This window comes from Monodon monoceros, unplaced genomic scaffold (genome assembly GCF_005190385.1).
Source record: "Monodon monoceros isolate NGI ecotype Baffin Bay Population unplaced genomic scaffold, NGI_Narwhal_1 Super_Scaffold_21, whole genome shotgun sequence".
In the NCBI taxonomy this organism is placed as follows: domain Eukaryota; kingdom Metazoa; phylum Chordata; class Mammalia; order Artiodactyla; family Monodontidae; genus Monodon; species Monodon monoceros.
Genome location: NW_021703778.1, coordinates 134,281,226 through 134,298,447, shown reverse-complemented (window position 1 = coordinate 134,298,447; position 17,222 = coordinate 134,281,226). Strand labels below are relative to the sequence as shown.

Here is a 17,222-nt window from a genome sequence, read left to right as displayed (position 1 = left end):
GGAGCTAAGATGCCAAATGCCTCGCGGCCAAAAAATCAAAATATAAAACAGAAGCAATATTGTAACAAATTCAATAAAGACTTTAAAAATGATCCACATCAAAAAAAAATCTTAAAAAAAAAAGACAAGAGATAACAAGTATTGACAAGGATATGGAGAAAAGGGAAGACTTGTGCACTGTTGGTGGGAATGTGAATTGGTTCAGTCACTATGGAAGACCGTATGTTGGTTCCTCAAAAAATTAAAAACAGAACTACCATATGATTGGTCCAACAATCCCACTTCTGGGCATACATCTAAAGGAAATTAAAACAGGATATCAAGAAGATATCTGTACTCCCATGTTTATTGCAGCATTATTCACAATAGCCAAGATATGGAAACAACCTAAGTGTCTGTCAATGGATGAATTGATAAAGAAGATGTGGTGCACACACGCACACACGATGGAATATTATTCAGTCATGAGAAAGAAAGAAATTTTGCCATTTGTGATAACATCAATAGACCAACGTGAGCATTATGCTAAGTGAGATAAGTCAGACAGAAAAAGACAAATACTGTGTATCACATATTTCTGGAATCTAAAAAAGCTGAACTTGTAGAAACAGAGTAGAATGGTGGTTAGCAGGGGCTGGTGGGTAGGGGGACTGAGGAGATGTTGATCAAATGGTACAGACTTGCAGGTAGAGGATGAATAAGTTCTGGGAATCTAATGCAAAGCAACGTGATTATAGTTAACATAACTATTTTATATACTTGGAAGTTGCTAAGAGACTGGATGTTAAATGTTCTCACTACAGAAAAGAAATGATAAGTACATAAGGTAATGGAGGTATTAGCTAACACTGCAGTGGTAATCATACCACAGTATATAAGTGTATCAAATCTACATGTTGGACACCTTAAACTTACACAATGTTGTTATATGTAAATATCTCACTTAAAAAAAAGAAAAAAAGGAAAGAAAGAAAAGGTTTTCCTCTACATGAGCTTCAGCCCATGGCTTCTAACACAAACTTTATGATTCACTATGTCTCTTTTACACCTTGGTGTATGAAGAAGTCCTCTTTAATGTATCTTTAAAAGGTATTATTGGACTTCCCTGGGTGTGCGATTTCGATCCCTGGTCAGGGAACTAAGATTCCGCATGCCATGCAGTGCAGCCAAAAAATTAAAAAAGATACACAATAAAAGGTACTGTTGGGTGCTGACAACTTCCTCTTTAACAGAACAAGAGATGGAGCAACAGCAGAAGCAACACCATGAGCACAGCTCACCCTTCTCCACCCTAACTCATGTCTTTAGGAAATGCATGTGCCAGAAACTAAAACCTACACATAAGTATTTCTAGCTAATGGGCCTGCATTTGCACATGCCCCTCAAGTCCTGGTATGCAGGAGGTTCTAAGAGCGTTCAGAAATTACAAATACAACATGACACTCCTCGGCATATTCATCTTCTAATCACTCTTGAATACATATGAAAATGAGAACTTCAAAATAACCCTCACTGAAGAACACCTGGCAACTAAATTTCTGAAGCTGGCAAAAAGCCCAGGGCTCTATGCCTGAAATCTCCTTCCTTCTGGGACCCAAAAGAGACTCAGACAGTTGCAGTGCAAGGGAAAAAAAAGGCCCAGAGGCACACCAAAGTAGATTCCATCTGTTAATTCTGCTGTCCCTGCTGTCACGAAGGGAGAGCTGGGCAAAGGGAGCACGTTAATCCTCAGGACCAAAGACTCTTTTCTCCTGTGTAAGAATCTTAGGAACACTTTGAAATTCTGAACTTTATAACATACACTATTATATACTTTATAACTTTATAATTTGAGATCACAATTCACTCATGTCTGTAGAAGCCACATGACTGCCCAGAGCACTGAACTGGGGGCCAGAAGATAACTTCACCTCCTCCCAGCAGTTAACTCAGAATCACAGAGTTATTGAATGTTAGAGCTAGAAGGGACCTCAGAGATCAACTGGTTCAACAACTTCATTCTATGTCTGCAAAATCAGCAAAAGGATGATGATGATCTTAGTAATAGAAGCAATGGAAATACTCTCTATTCTTCAAGAGTCACTCTGAATTTATGGTATTTTTTCAGATACTGCCTCATTTTTCTCAAGATTGTGATTTCTCTACACTCTCTTCACAGGATTAAACTTTTAATTCCTAATATTAAAAATAACTATTGCAAAAAATAATTTCTCTAGCCCTGGTTTGGCTACTGGTTAATATTAATCATTTCTTATCTTTATTAAGTTATCTTAATACAGGCAATTATAAATACAATGCTTTTCTTTACCATTCATCAAAAATAAAGGCATTGGGCTTCCCTGGTGGCACAGTGGTTAAGAATCCGCCTGCCAATGCAGGGGACACGGGTTCGATCCCTGGTCCAGGAAGATCCCACATGCCGCGGAGCAACTAAGCCCGTGCGCCACAACTACTGAGCCTGCGCTCTACAGCCCATGAGCCACAACTACTGAGTCCACGTGCCACAACTACTGAAGCCCGTGCACCTAGAGCCTGTGCTCCACAATGAGAAGCCACCACAACGAGAAGCTCGCACACCGCAACGAAGAGTAGCCCCCGCTCACCACAACTAGAGAAAAGCCCGCGTGCAGCAATGAAGAACCAACGCAGCCAAAAATAAAATAAAATAAAATAAAATAAATAAATTTACAAAAAAAAAACCAGAAAAACTTTCTCCCCCGCTTCCCTCTACCCTATAAAAAATAAAATAAAATAAAATAAAAAAATAAAGGCATTGAGCTGCATGAGCTACTTGTAAATCTTGGAGATTAATCCTTTGTCAGTTGCTTCATTTGCAAATATTTTCTCCCATTCTGAGGGTTGTCTTTTGGTCTTGTTTATGGTTTCCTTTGCTGTGCAAAAGCTTTTAAGATTCATTAGGTCCCATTTGTTTATTTTTGTTTTTATTTCCATTTCTCTAGGAGGTGGGTCAAAAAGGATCTTGCTGTGATTTATGTCATAGAGTGTTCTGCCTATGTTTTCCTCTAAGAGTTTGATAGTGTCTGGCCTTACATTTAGGTCTTTAATCCATTTTGAGTTTATTTTTGTGTATGGTGTTAGAGAGTGTTCTAATTTCATACTTTTACACGTACCTGTCCAGTTTTCCCAGCACCACTTATTGAAGAGGCTGTCTTTTCTCCACTGTATATTCTTGCCTCCTTTATCAAAGATAAGGTGACCATATGTGCATGGGTTTATCTCTGGGCTTTCTATCCTGTTCCATTGATCTATATTTCTGTTTTTGTGCCAGTACCATACTGTCTTGATTACTGTAGCTTTGTAGTATAGTCTGAAGTCAGGGAGCCTGATTCCTCCAGCTCCATTTTTCGTTCTCAAGATTGCTTTGGCTATTTGGGGTCTTTTGTGTTTCCATACAAATTGTGAAATTTTTTGTTCTAGTTGTGAAAAATGCCAGTGGTAGTTTGATAGGGATTGCATTGAATCTGTAGATTGCTTTGGGTAGTAGAGTCATTTTCACAATGTTGATTCTTCCAATCCAAGAACATGGTCTATCTCTCCATCTATTTGTATCATCTTTAATTTCCTTCATCACTGTCTTATAATTTTCTGCGCACCGGTCTTTTTTCTGCTTATGTAGGTATATTCCTAGATATTTTATTCTTTTTGTTGCAAAAAAACAAACAATCCAATCCAAAAATGGGCAGAAGACCTAAATAGACATTTCTCCAAAGAAGATATGCAGATTGCCAACAAACACATGAAAGAATGCTCAACATCATTAATAATTAGAGAAAGGCAAATCAAAACTACAATGAGATATCATCTCACACCGGTCAGAATGGACATCATCAAAAAATCTAGAAACAATAAATGCTGGAGAGGGTGTGGATAAAAGGGAACACTCTTGCACTGTTGGTGGGAATGTAAATTGATACAGCCACTATGGAGAACAGTATGGAGGTTCCTTAAAAAACTAAAAATAGAACTACCATATGACCCAGCAATCCCACTACTGGGCATATACCCTGAGAAAACCATAATTCAAGAAGAGTCATGTACCAAAATGTTCATTGCAGCTCTATTTACAATAGCCCGGAGATGGAAACAACCTAAGTGTCCATCATCGGATGAATGGATAAAGAAGATGTGGCACATATATACAATGGAATATTACTCAGCCATAAAAAGAAACGAAATTGAGTTATTTGTAGTGAGGTGGATGGACCTGGAGTCTGTCATACAGAGTGAAGTAAGTCAGAAAGAGAAAAACAAATACTGTATGCTAACACATATATATGGAATCTAAGAAAAAAAAAGGTCATGAAGAGCCTAGGGGTAAAACGGGAATAAAGACACAGACCTACTAGAGAATGGACTTGAAGATATGGGGAGGGGATGGGTAAGCTATGACAAAGTGAGAGAGTGGCATGGACATATATACACTACCAAATGTAAAACAGATAGCTAGTGGGAAGCAGCCGCATAGCACAGGGAGATCAGCTCAGTGGTTTGTGACGACATAGAGGGGTGGGATAGAGAGGGTGGGAGGGAAGGAGACGCAAGAGGGAAGAGATATGGGAACATATGTATATGTATAACTGATTCACTTTGTTATAAAGCAGTAACTAACACACCATTGTAAAGCAATTATACTCCAATAAAGATGTTAAAAAATAAATAAATAAAGGCAATACAGTAATGCACAGTTAAGTTAGTTTAAATTTCATGTGCATGTCACAGTCAACTGAATTGTGCTTGGCAGTGGATATTTTCCAAGGAACAGAAATGATTAAACTTACAAAATAAAACTCCAGCTTGAGAAATACAAGCCAGTACAAAGAAATTGCAAAAGCACATTTTATAACTCAAGATTTTAGAAGAATATGCTAACCTGAAATTTTTTCCGAAGTGGGGGAAAAAAGAGTTATCTAACAAAACCCCTATTTTCCTACTGTGATCTATTGTAAATATACAGTCTCTTCAAGCCAAAAGAATTAGAGTAAAAAGTTTTATACTTCCTGGAAAACTTGTTTGATCTGTGGATTTAATCCTATATGATAAAAATGTTCCAAGTATGAAATATAGAGTATAGATCCTTAGCTGTATTGCAAATGCTTTGGCATGCAGATTTTTTCCCGTATTTTAATGAAAACCAGATTTATTTATAAGTTGCTTTAATTTCATTCTCGAATGGAACAAGAGTATCATATGTTCTGAATTAGGATCTTACTCACATCCCATATCAATTATGTAACTCAAATGCAAGACAACTTAATTGTGTCAATCATATTCCGCTGACAAGATCATTAAATGTTAACAGAGAGCTTCCAACTTTTAACAGCCATAGATTTTTTTGAATATAAGTTATTCTATGAAAATATAGATGCCTCATAAAAATTTGGTATAAGTATTATAGCTTCTGACTTCTAATAATAATTTTTGAAATTAGGATATTATGAAAATAAAGTTTCTTTTTGATAACATCTTTATAAAGGTTTAGTTTTCACAAAGGCACATCAAATCTCACGGATAACACAGAAAATAAGCACAACAGAAAATTCTTAACTGCAATGCATTGTAATTCAAACCCTAAAAGTATATCAATATCAGATTAATCTCACAGAAGAAATATTGCTCTGTAACTCTACCTAGAAATAAACTGCCCAGATAGTTAAATCAATTACCATAACATTTGTGTCTTAATTATTTTACAGTATTAAGGTTTAAAGACTAATGATTTAACTGCATTCTAACCAATTAATATAATTAGTCACTTACTAATGCTTTTCAAAACTTTGAAATCCAAAATAAGTGAATATACATTACATTTAAAACAAGATGAGGCTGTTAAAAAGATGTGCAATTTTAAAACATCATAACAGAGATGATGCAAACTGGCCACAGTATTTTGGAGTATACAGTTTTAAAAATTCATTTCTGACATGTAAAAATAACATTTTTATCAATTTTCTACTAACATGAATAAGATGGAGTTAATTTTTATTTGTTTCTGTAAACAAATCAGAGAAAAAAACCCAATAAAGTAAATGACAACTGATTTAAAATGAAGCTATGGTAAAAGCATCACTTTCAGAAAAAGAAGACCTAAGTTTTAACAGTTCTGTCACATACTACCTTAATTATTTTTAAATTTTATATGTATTTTTGTCCTTGTGATATATGACAATAAAAAAGAAAATAAAGAGAAGTCACCAAATTCAGGACCAAGAAAAAGGAGAACACATGTGACAACTAGTAGGATTAACATAGTTTACGCAATACATTCAAATATGACTCTGACCTTCCTGGCAGTCAGAGCAAATAGGGAAAAACTACCTTTATATAGTTATTATTACTGGAATTCCTTCTTTTTTTTTTTTTTGAGGTATAACTGACATACGACATTACAGAGTTGCTTAATTCTCCACATTTACACTATGCTATCAGCTTACAAAAGCATGTATATTTATAATATCTTATTTGGTCATCTCAACAACTTTGTTAAGAAGGCAGTACTGGCACCACCATTATGCCAGATGAAGAAACCTCAGGCCCAAAATTAAATTATATGGCCAAAAGAAGTTAAATTAATTTTCTGAGGTTACTGAATATGAAATGGAGAGAATTTACTCTTAGTCTAACATTCTTTATTTCACCTCTTATTGCCTTGAGTTCTTAGACCTAAATTATAAAAGAAATTTACTGCGTAGAATTTTAAAAAATTTTTTTTATACAGGAGGTTCTTGTTATCTATTTTATACATATTAGTGTATATATGTCAATCCCAATCTCCCAATTTATCCCACCACGACCCTGCTCCCGGCCGCTTTCCCCCTTTGGTGTCCATACGTTTGTTCTTTGCATAGAACTTTTTGAGTAATAGAAGCTGCCCTCAATATTTTTACAGCAAATACAAGGCAAATTTCACATAAGTATGTCATTTAGCAACTGTTGATCAAAATAAGAGCAAAAAACTTAAAAGTAACTAGATAAAACTATAGATAAAATAAAAAACAAGGTAGCTGTATCTGATGTGATGATGAATGTGGAAACCTATACAAAGGCACAATACATTCCAATGATGAAAAATCATTAAGGGCTTCTACTTACCTTTTTTCAATCACATATTCTTGATGGTTCCTATTCAGATTTAAACTATACCATATTTTCCTTATAAATATGTATTTGCAGTTGTCTAAGTAGAATTCTTTCATGGAGCCAACTTGTAAAATCTAAAACTCAATTTTGAAAACTTGCCCTGCAGTCCAGAACAAGTTCAAATATTGGAGCAAAACAACCAAACATTTAAATCTAAAAGTCTGACGGGTTTTAGAGTTGTGGTTTAGAAACTATATATAATAATTTGATGACAATTAAAAAGATTCATTTAGTCTTTTCAAGTTTATTTTTCTAAAAGTTTCATGTTATACGTAGTAAAAGGAAAAGTATAATTAATTTGGGTTTTTTCTGCTATAAAAAAGAGATGAGTCAATAGTCTTTAGAACCCAGTATTGTTTTTTTAACATCTTTATTGGAGTATAATTGCTTTACAATGTTGTGTCAGTTTCTGCTGTATAACAAAGTGAATCAGGTATACGTATACCTATATCCCCATATCCCCTCCCTCTTGCGTCTCCCTCCCACCCTCCCTATCCCACCCCTCTAGGTGGTGACAAAGTACTGAGCTGATCTCCCTGTGCTATGCGGCTGCTTCCCACTAGCTATCTATTTTATGTTTCGTAGTGTATATATGTCCATGCCACTCTCTCACTTCATCCCAGCTTACCCTTCCCCCGCGTCCTCAAGTCCATTCTCTACGTCTGTGTGTCTTTATTCCTGTCCTGCCCCTAGGTTCATTAGAACCATTTTTTTTTAGACTCCATATATATGTGTTAGCATATGGCATTTGTTTTTCTCTTTCTGACTTACTTCACTCTGTATGACAGACTCCAGGTCCATCCACCTCACTACAAATAACTCAATTTCGTTTCTTTTTATGGCTGAGTAATATTCCATTGTATATATGTGCCACATCTTCTTTATCCATTCATCTGTTGATGGACACTTAGGTCGCTTCCATGTCCTGGCTATTGTAAACAGAGCTGCAATGAACGCTGTGGTACATGTCTCTTTTTGAATTACGGTTTTCTCAGGGTATATGCCCAGTAGTGGGATTGCTGGGTCATACGGTAGTTCTATTTTTAGTTTTTTAAGGAACTGTTCCATACTGTTCTCCGTAGTGGCTGTAACAAGTTACATTCCCACCAACAGCGCAAGAGGGTTCCCTTTTCTCCACACCCTCTCCAGCATTTACTGTTTGTAGATTTTTTGACGATGGCCATTCTGACTGATGTGAGGTGATACCTCATTGTAGTTTTGATTTGCATTTCTCTAATGATTAGCGATGTTGAGCATTCTTTCATGTGTTTGTTGGCAATCTGTATATCTTCTTTAGAAAAATGTCTATTTAGGTCTTCTGCCCATTTTTGGATTGGGTTGTTTGTTTTTTTGATATTGAGCTGCCCAGTATTTTTAAAATAAGAAAGGAGAAGGGCAGTGTAACATGGTTTAGTATTGTTTATAATATTGTTAAAAAACAGGAAATGAAACAAATTTTTTCTAAGAATGCTGTATAACAGGATCTTACACAAGTATGTTGTAACGTTATCACTCTGATTTATCTTTATCACTATGGTTCGCTGAAAAGTGGCAGCAGAATTATCCACTCCCCTCCACTAAGACCTTTATTGTCAGTGCTTTCTGCCTTCCCCCATCCCCCACCCAATCTTTCATATCCAGAAGTTTCTCCTTTACTCTTCTCCAAGAGCTAGCTCATACCTGTCCTGCCCTTTCATACCCCCATGGAATGCAAGAATTACACTGGCACATCAGAGGGTTCACAGTGCAGTGCTCTGCACATAATGGAGCATCACTAGACATCTGCAGAGTGTTTTCTTCTCTATTATTACTCTGCCTCTGCCTAATTTGTAAGTGTCTTGAGGGCAGGGGCTACATTTATTTTACTTCCCACAAGGGCTTAATATGTATTTATTGAATTAATAAATGAATGGATACAATGTGAAATATTTTTTCTTACCCACTATGGTCTCCAGACAAAAATTCTGAAATAGCAGCAGGAAGCTCTGTTTTAATAATTAAAAGATAAGATGACATAGCTGCAAACAGAATAAAAAGAGTTCCTATTAGAATTCTATAATTTTTAACCATTTAAAGAACAATCTATCCAGAAATATGGATGTCCATTTGGGCTACAACAGCATGTGGAAGATTAATTTATACTGCACTATCCTCAAAGATAGATATATACCAGGAATGGAGATAAAAATGGAGATAAATAACTTTGTAGAGAAGAATAATTGGTAAGCTCATTAGGTATCTTTTGTTTACATTTCAAGTCCAAGGCAAATGATTTAGGTAAAAGAAAGCGTCTTGATTATAGGCCACTTATAAATGAAATTTTGCTTGAAGTTTGGCCAAAACTCTTAATGTTATTCTTCTGTCCAAGGCATTAGCAGTTAGTTTAGCAACATTTGATATAGACACAGGAGATAAATAAGTACAGCTAATAATTTTGATTATTTGTTCTTTCTTACTAGAGAGAGACCGCCCCCCAGAAATCTCACTTCCTCTCTCTCCTTTTCTCTGCCACTGTCCTCCCACACACATTTTGGACACGTTATTATAAAACAATAACAAAGTGCACAGTGAGTTACATTTTAAGTTGTCCTCTAAAACAGATGAGAAAAGATTCAATTGCAACTATTAAGCATATTAAATAGACAAAGCTTATAACTTTTATTCCATTTTATTAACAGGGCTCATCTGTATTATGCAATCAAAACCTGAAGCTAGCATTATTTCTCATATTCTATCAGACAGGATCCAAGAACTTTTATAGCATTTTAATAATGATCTTATTTCTGGTATAGCTATAAAAAACCCCCACATCTTATTAACCTTCCATCATACACTAGGAAATGTTTAATATGGTTACAGAATACAGAACTCATTTATATGTAAATACTTGAGTTTAAACTTAAATGCTTAAGTATATAGAAATCCAGATGATTTAGAGTCAGTTTAACAGAGTAATAATCTCTGTTTCCCCCAGAGATTAAGTATATATTAAAAAAGAGCCAACAAGAATATGTCCATGAAGAATAGAGTGTACTCTGTGTGCATGTTAATTTTATTACTTATTTATATTTCAGGAAACATTTCACTTTCTCCTTGGACCTACAAAAACTAAGAACACAAATGAATGCCAAGGCTGAATGGCAAAAATCTGGGGAAAAACTGATTAAAAGGCTCAAAGAGTTTAAGAAGAAGAATGTATGTTTCTCAATAAACATTTAAAAGTAGCTGAACTTCACAATTGTTACAGTGCTGTGTGACCACTCGATCCTGGGGGAAAAAAAAGCATATATACTAGTTTGTGTATAAATTTACATGAAGATAGGCAACGCTTACATATACAAACACATACACTCTCTTTTTTTTTTTTTTGGTAAAACAACATGTACTTATGGCAAAGTAAAATTTAGAACAGTTAAGTAAATAGTCACTTCTCTGCTATGAAAATATACATATTCACATTTTCCAGTTTATGACTATTCCTTTTTCCCAGCAGAAGTACAGCTGTTGAAATAAAGCCTTTTCTTCAGCAGAAGTACAGTACATTTCTCCAAACTCTCTGTTAGTTATGGGACATTACAATTAATCGTATGTGAAAAGGTATTCTAAGTTGTTCATATTCTCATAAGGAAAAATGCTACCAATTTGGTACAGAACAGAATGAAGGTTTAGATTAACCTTCACCACTAAAGGATTTGGGGGTCTTTGTTTATAATACTTTATCTATTCCAAAGAATCATACACATATGGTGTGATGATGAAAATCATGAACTGAATATTCTGAAACTGGCCTAGAGCTACTTAAATATATCTTGCAAGGAAAAAAAAAAAGTACTTGAAAACAAGGAATGCAGACTTCCTACACAATGTAATTTATTATCTGCCCATCAGTCTTTCTTGCTTGGATTAATCCAATACCACATGCTTTTCTAAAGTTTCAGACATTCATCTCTTTCAGTAATTTTCTATTATTTCTTTTAGATCTTTAGTTGTAAAAAGCTTCAATGAATATGAGATCATATTTCTTCCTAATATACAATCTGTCATTCTTCCCAGAATTTCTATTAGCCCCTGGCTAATCATTTGATCACTTTTATCTTCTGTTGTAGCCGTACTCTTTGGTTTTCAAATGGGAGTCCTATTTCATTAGATTCCAGTCTGAAGAATCATGTATATTTCAAGAAATATGAACTCACCAAACATATGTTTCTCTCTCAGAAAAAAAGATCTCAGCATACAAGATATAAATATAATAAAACATGTAAAATACTGCTTCTTAAAGAATGCTGGTGTTTGTTTTAAGAGCTACAAAACCACAGAGCTCATGATGGGGAAAAACTCCACTGATTAAGCAAGTAAAACAAAGAAAGACACTATCCTTTTCACTGTCTAGATTATTTTTTCCTAACCACAAGAAAACTTTCATGCAAGGACTAGCACCTTAACATATTATATGTAGCACAGAGGCAAACAAAAATTACTGAATATACATTAAGTTAGGAATACATCTTAGATTTACATAAAAAGAACAGTCAGCTCAATAAAATAAAGGGGAAAAGTTTTAAAGATATAAATTCAATAGGAATGCTCATATATCCATTGTTTTTAACCCAAAGGTTCACTAGCTCCAAAAGCTGCTTGCCAACACCTTTCATCTCATGTCTTCTATTAATAGCATAAGGAAGTGTTTAAGGACTTATCTTAGAGACAGGTCATAAGCAAGAACTTGTAAATGATTTTTGCTGACATCGATACATAGTATAGACTCCTAATACAAGACACACCATGTTGTCCTTTAAATTAATAGCTGTAACAGGGTCATCCACAAGAGCCATGGTTATAGCTAAGTGGTTCTGGCCTTCATACCACCAAAGCCAGAATTAGGGCTAGAAGACATACCTTGGTGACAGGTATTCAACCATTACAAATCATTTAGTTTCACCATATTAACTAAATAGGTATTCTTTTCTCCCTCATTTTAAACATAACAAATAGAACTCATTTAATAGAAACTGCCCTGGGAGGGAAATAAAAAAGCTGTCAACTTAATCGAAACACAGAAGTTGAAAGTATTCTTTAAAAGCCATGTGGAGAAGCAACTGTTCTAAGAAATGACTAAAATAGGGTAAAATCTGATTAGGCAATAGCAAGTAGTAAGGTATTAATATTGGTTGATCTAATCATAAAGAGAAACACATGAGCTGGGAGCATGGAGGCTGAGGGGAGAGATGTCAAAAACACAAAAGGGAAAAGTGCTCTGGAGGAGAAGAATGATAAGAACAGCAAACATTTGGGGGCTTAGTATGCCTATTCTAAGTGATTTGCAAGTTATTTCCTCATTTAAAGTTAAGTTTAAATTTATTTCCTCACCACGAACCTGTGAGGTAGATATTATTTATTTCACAGGTGAGGAAATGGAGGCACAAAGAGGTAACTTGCCCAAGCTAGTGATGGTGGAAGCAGCCCATCTGGCTTGAGAAATCTGCACTATTAACTGTTACGTTATGAGAAAGTGCAGAGAAGCAAAGTGGCGAAGAAATTCACCACAGGAAAAAGAAATAAGAAAAGTCTATCAAAAGGACCACTCCCCAGCATTATTCTTTTTTCTTTTCATCACCATTTAAACAACAAATTGCTACCGAATGCTCAGTTTAGCAGTTGGGTTCAAAGAAAATAAAGAATTTCTACAACACAGAACATTAGTTAGAAGCGTTAAAAACACTTATAATGGTCATTTCACTTTGAGATGTATTTTCATTTCAGTTTGTAGCTGGTTTGGTAAAGTGTTTAGTCAAGATTCCTCAGACAGGCTAAGGAGTTTCATGATAGGACTACTGCATTTACCACTATGATTCTATTGCATCTACAGCTATTACTGTAGTTTGGAAGAGAAAGTGTCCTGTTCTCACATATTTGAGATATTAACACTATACTGAAATTGAAAAAAATTAATACAAAAACCAATTCTCCTTCCCACAAACCCTGTACTCTCATAGGCTACTTTTCCCGGGACTCCCTTAAAAAAAAAAAAAAAGACAAAGCTTCAATTGGAGTGTGGACCTAAGAAACCATTAATTTACAAAAATAATTATCCTTTTTGTTAAACACTTAAAAACACGTATGAAGATAAGATTATGTAGATCTATTTTTAAAACAGAATTAGGTTTTCAGCACTTGGAAGAAGTTCAGCAACTTCGTGAAGGATTAGTCAGCCAGCTCTAAACAGATGTACTATGGGAGGAAATAATAAGTTTGCCTTTCCTTCTAAGAGAGATTCAGTTTTACTTCAAACATGTTTTTAGTCATGGACAGCAACTGGTTTATTCTATTTAATGTGTCTTATTAACCTGGTGTTCCTACTAAATGTCCAAATGCCACTGAAATTATATCTCCATTCAAAATAATACACAACACAATCTCTCTCATTTTTAAAAAAGACTTTAAAAAACTCTGAAAACAAGGTCATTTCCCTAATTTGTGCACAAATGGAAATCAAAAATATATGGAGGAACTTCCCCCCCATAACCCTTGGAAAATATATATCTTTGTTTTACTATTTATCAAGATCTTAAACTTGAATAAAAACTGACCAGAATATTTACTATTCTGAGAACCCTATAATTAAACTTCAATTAACAATTGTTACTAAGAAATACAATATTTTCAAAACCTCTTTAAAGTGACATGTAACCAGTAAATTTTGTCAAAGGAAGGACTTGTAAGAAATACTCCCCTTCCAAATTTCCTTTATTTCTCCTATTCTAAGACAGTGCTTTCTAGAATTTCTGGACAATACTATTCAGGCCTCAAAAAAGCCGCAGTTTGTCTACAGATGAGATGACCAGCAGATGGCGTTGTAACAGCACTCCCAATCCCTGTATCCCAGGAGATGGTACAAACCAGTAATTCTAAGACTTCAGTTACCTTACCCCCCAAAAAATACACACACACACACACACACACACACACACACACACACACACACATATTTCAGTAAGAAAGTAAAGCCAAAGGGTTTCTAACTTAATATTAAATCACAATTTTGAAAAATACTGAGAATTTGAAATTTTTATAGCTCTCAACTGAGAATGATCTTATTTATACCTTTCTGCTTATGAGATTTAGAAACTGTGCTACTTGACCACATAAAAGGGCTGCTGAGTTTCTCTTAAAACTTAGATACCCAAACTGAGGCGTTAATCAAGGCTGCTAGAGTAGGTCTGTGGGATCTCTGCCAGGCTGGAAAATCTGGGTCATTCTAGCAATTTCAGGAGGTTTCAGTAAGTCTACCAATGTTTAGGGTTCCCCTTTCAAAATATGTAACAGTGACTCAATCTTTATTCTCCTTTAAAGAATTAAGGAAAGAATATGCTATCCATAGTGGTCCTTCATATTTCAAAAGAGCAAAATAAGAATTTAACGTACTCCCAGGAGCCACTCACCTTGCGTTTTGAGTTGGGCAAGATATGAAACCAGAAATGACATCAATTAACTTCACTTTTATCACGTACTCATCAGAGTTAACAGGACTTTCAACATGACTAAAGATGATTTGAGGTTTACTGCTTGATTTCTAGGGATATTTTAGCCAACTGAGTGGTCTATCTCAGGAGTTCAAACACTTGTGAAACTACTTACCTTGGTTTTTAGGAAAAGAATCTCATAATGCAACACAATTAGAGGAACTATGTGGAAACTACCTGTACTTATTTGCTATTACAGTTCTTAATCCTTTAACTTGTAGTCCACTAAATTCAAACTCTCAGCCAGAGTTCTCTTCCCTCTAACAGCATTAAATATTAAAACTCCCAGATGCTTCTTTTCTGACTTTATGTCCAAGCAACAATGACTCTCAGCAAATGCCCCTCCAGTGCCTGAGGCATCAGGCAGCTGGGGGCTTTCTGGCTCTGGCTCTGGCCTATTTTGGGCCCCTAATTCATCAGTGTTGGGAGGCAATCAGGAATTGCTTCTAAGTAGGATTTTACTACGTGGCTCTCCATTTTCTAAAGGTAATGGTTTCCATAACCCTAGAAAAAAAGAGTGCTAAATTTAGTGAGTCACATTTTTTTCTATTATAAAGTTTAGAGATTTTTCAAAGACAGTAGATCTTTCCAATCTATTTGTCAGACCGCACTAGTGCCCTGTGACTAATACTTGGTGTGTGATTGTACTGGGGAGAAAAGGTTTTCTGTGAAGTTCTGACAGTCGATTTTTCCCTAAAGAAACCATATGCTCACTTATGCATTTTGTGTGGTCTTCTCATGCCAGTTGATCTTCCTTTTTTAAAGGAATACCAAACCAGGTCACTGGCTTTTCCTTCTCTCCCTCCTTCTCTTATTCCTTACTTTCTTCCTATAATAAATAAGATTTATTAAACACCTACTAAGTGCTACGTACTTAAGAGCATAAATGAATGAGCAAAATTACTTAGATATATGGAATACAAAGATGTAGGGAATAAACTGAGTATTACTAAAAGATCCATGTAACAAATATTGATCAAGGACAATTCATGATCATCTTGCTTCTAAAGGCCCCTGTTTCATTTTTCTCATAGATTCATCAGGGGCATAGAATCCCAAGAAAACTGAGAAATGTTTAAATGTTACAAAGAATAAGAGTCAGGAAGCATTAATCTAAGACATGACTATCCAACCTGAAAGCAGAAGATTTTAAAATACTTTATCTATTTTACATAAATAAGATCTAACTCTCCTCAATATTTTCAACCTTTTAATTTTTATATAATTCTAAACTATAAACCACTCTATGGACTTTCAAGTTTCTTTCTATCATTTATATAGTATATAAAATTGTCTCCTTGAAGCAAAATCTTAGGCTTTTAAACAGAATTTTTTTTAATTGTCTCATTCATTCAACAAATACTATTTATTGAGTTCCTCTACCAGAAACTAGGTCAAGTTATGAAAACACATAGTTCCTGTCCCCAATGAGTTTTAAAAATCCTCAACATTTAATCTTTTCATAGCTTTTCAAGCATTTACTGTATCAGAGCAGAAAGAACAAAGCCTTTAGAAGTAGACAAAGTGAGATTTGAGGCCTGGCTGTATTAAGGGGTAAAGGTAAGCAAGTCATTTATCCCTTCTGAGCACTGATTTCGACCTCTGTAAAACGAGGATAATATCATCTACTCTGAAGAGCTGTTGTAAGTATAATTAAAGTGTCTAGGAGGAGGCTTGACCTAAAGACAATCTATTATATTATTTTTCATTTCTAAACAACCACTGAAAAACTCCAAGCATTTATACTAATAGTGAATATACTATCTTTCAAAAATGCTATCTGAACTATATTATATATGCATATAGGCATGTAAGAAGTGCAAAAATTTAATCTGATGCTATACACTTCATACCATCTTATAAATATCCAATGTATTTCCAATTAACAAAGAGAAAAGTCAAAATCCATTTTGAAAGAATAACATTAAATAAATCATATGCACAACATATTAAAGATCCTCCCAAATAAGTATGCTGTTTCTTCTCAAGCATACATGGCTTAGCGCTGTTAAGGGCTTCCACGGACCTAGCTTAGATTAATCAAGAAATTACTTCGTAAGCCTGGAGTTCCTAGATTTTAACCTCAGAGGCTCAGCGGCTGCCCTAAAGGGTAGTTCTAAGAACTGAGACTCCCCTTTCTGAAAAAGAACAGCATCCATGAAAGCTTTTAGAGCAATAGCTTCTGACTTGTTAAAGATACCTAAGAAAAGACCAAATCATCTTTTGAACCAAGCATAACCCTCCCACAAAACTTTCCTGTAATAAAAATATTTTAATGCTCTGAAGGAATTAACATGCCTATCAAAGTGCTAAATTAGAAGGTGACTTTTGTGGTAAGAAGGGACCTTAAGCTTCGTGCTTTTCCCATCCTACCCCCAGCAATTTAACAAAGAGGAAACTGAAGCTGAGAGGAATTTTCCCAACACACATGGCTACCTAACGGCAGAGACTGGAGCAGAAAGAATTCAACGTATCTGACTTCCAACCCAGTGTTCTGCTCACAAGAGCAAGCTTCCAAATCTATTATAATGAAAGAATGATTAT

The 17,222-nt window shown here is 35.0% G+C and overlaps 1 protein-coding gene across 1 annotated transcript in view; it reads right to left on the bottom strand.

Moving 5' to 3' along the window:
• SLC38A6 (solute carrier family 38 member 6) overlaps positions 1 to 17,222 on the bottom strand; it is a 73,379-nt gene that overhangs the window by 23,163 nt on the left and 32,994 nt on the right. The window contains 1 exon segment of the mRNA XM_029239088.1: positions 9,098 to 9,176. Coding sequence (XP_029094921.1) covers positions 9,098 to 9,176 — 79 coding nt within the window.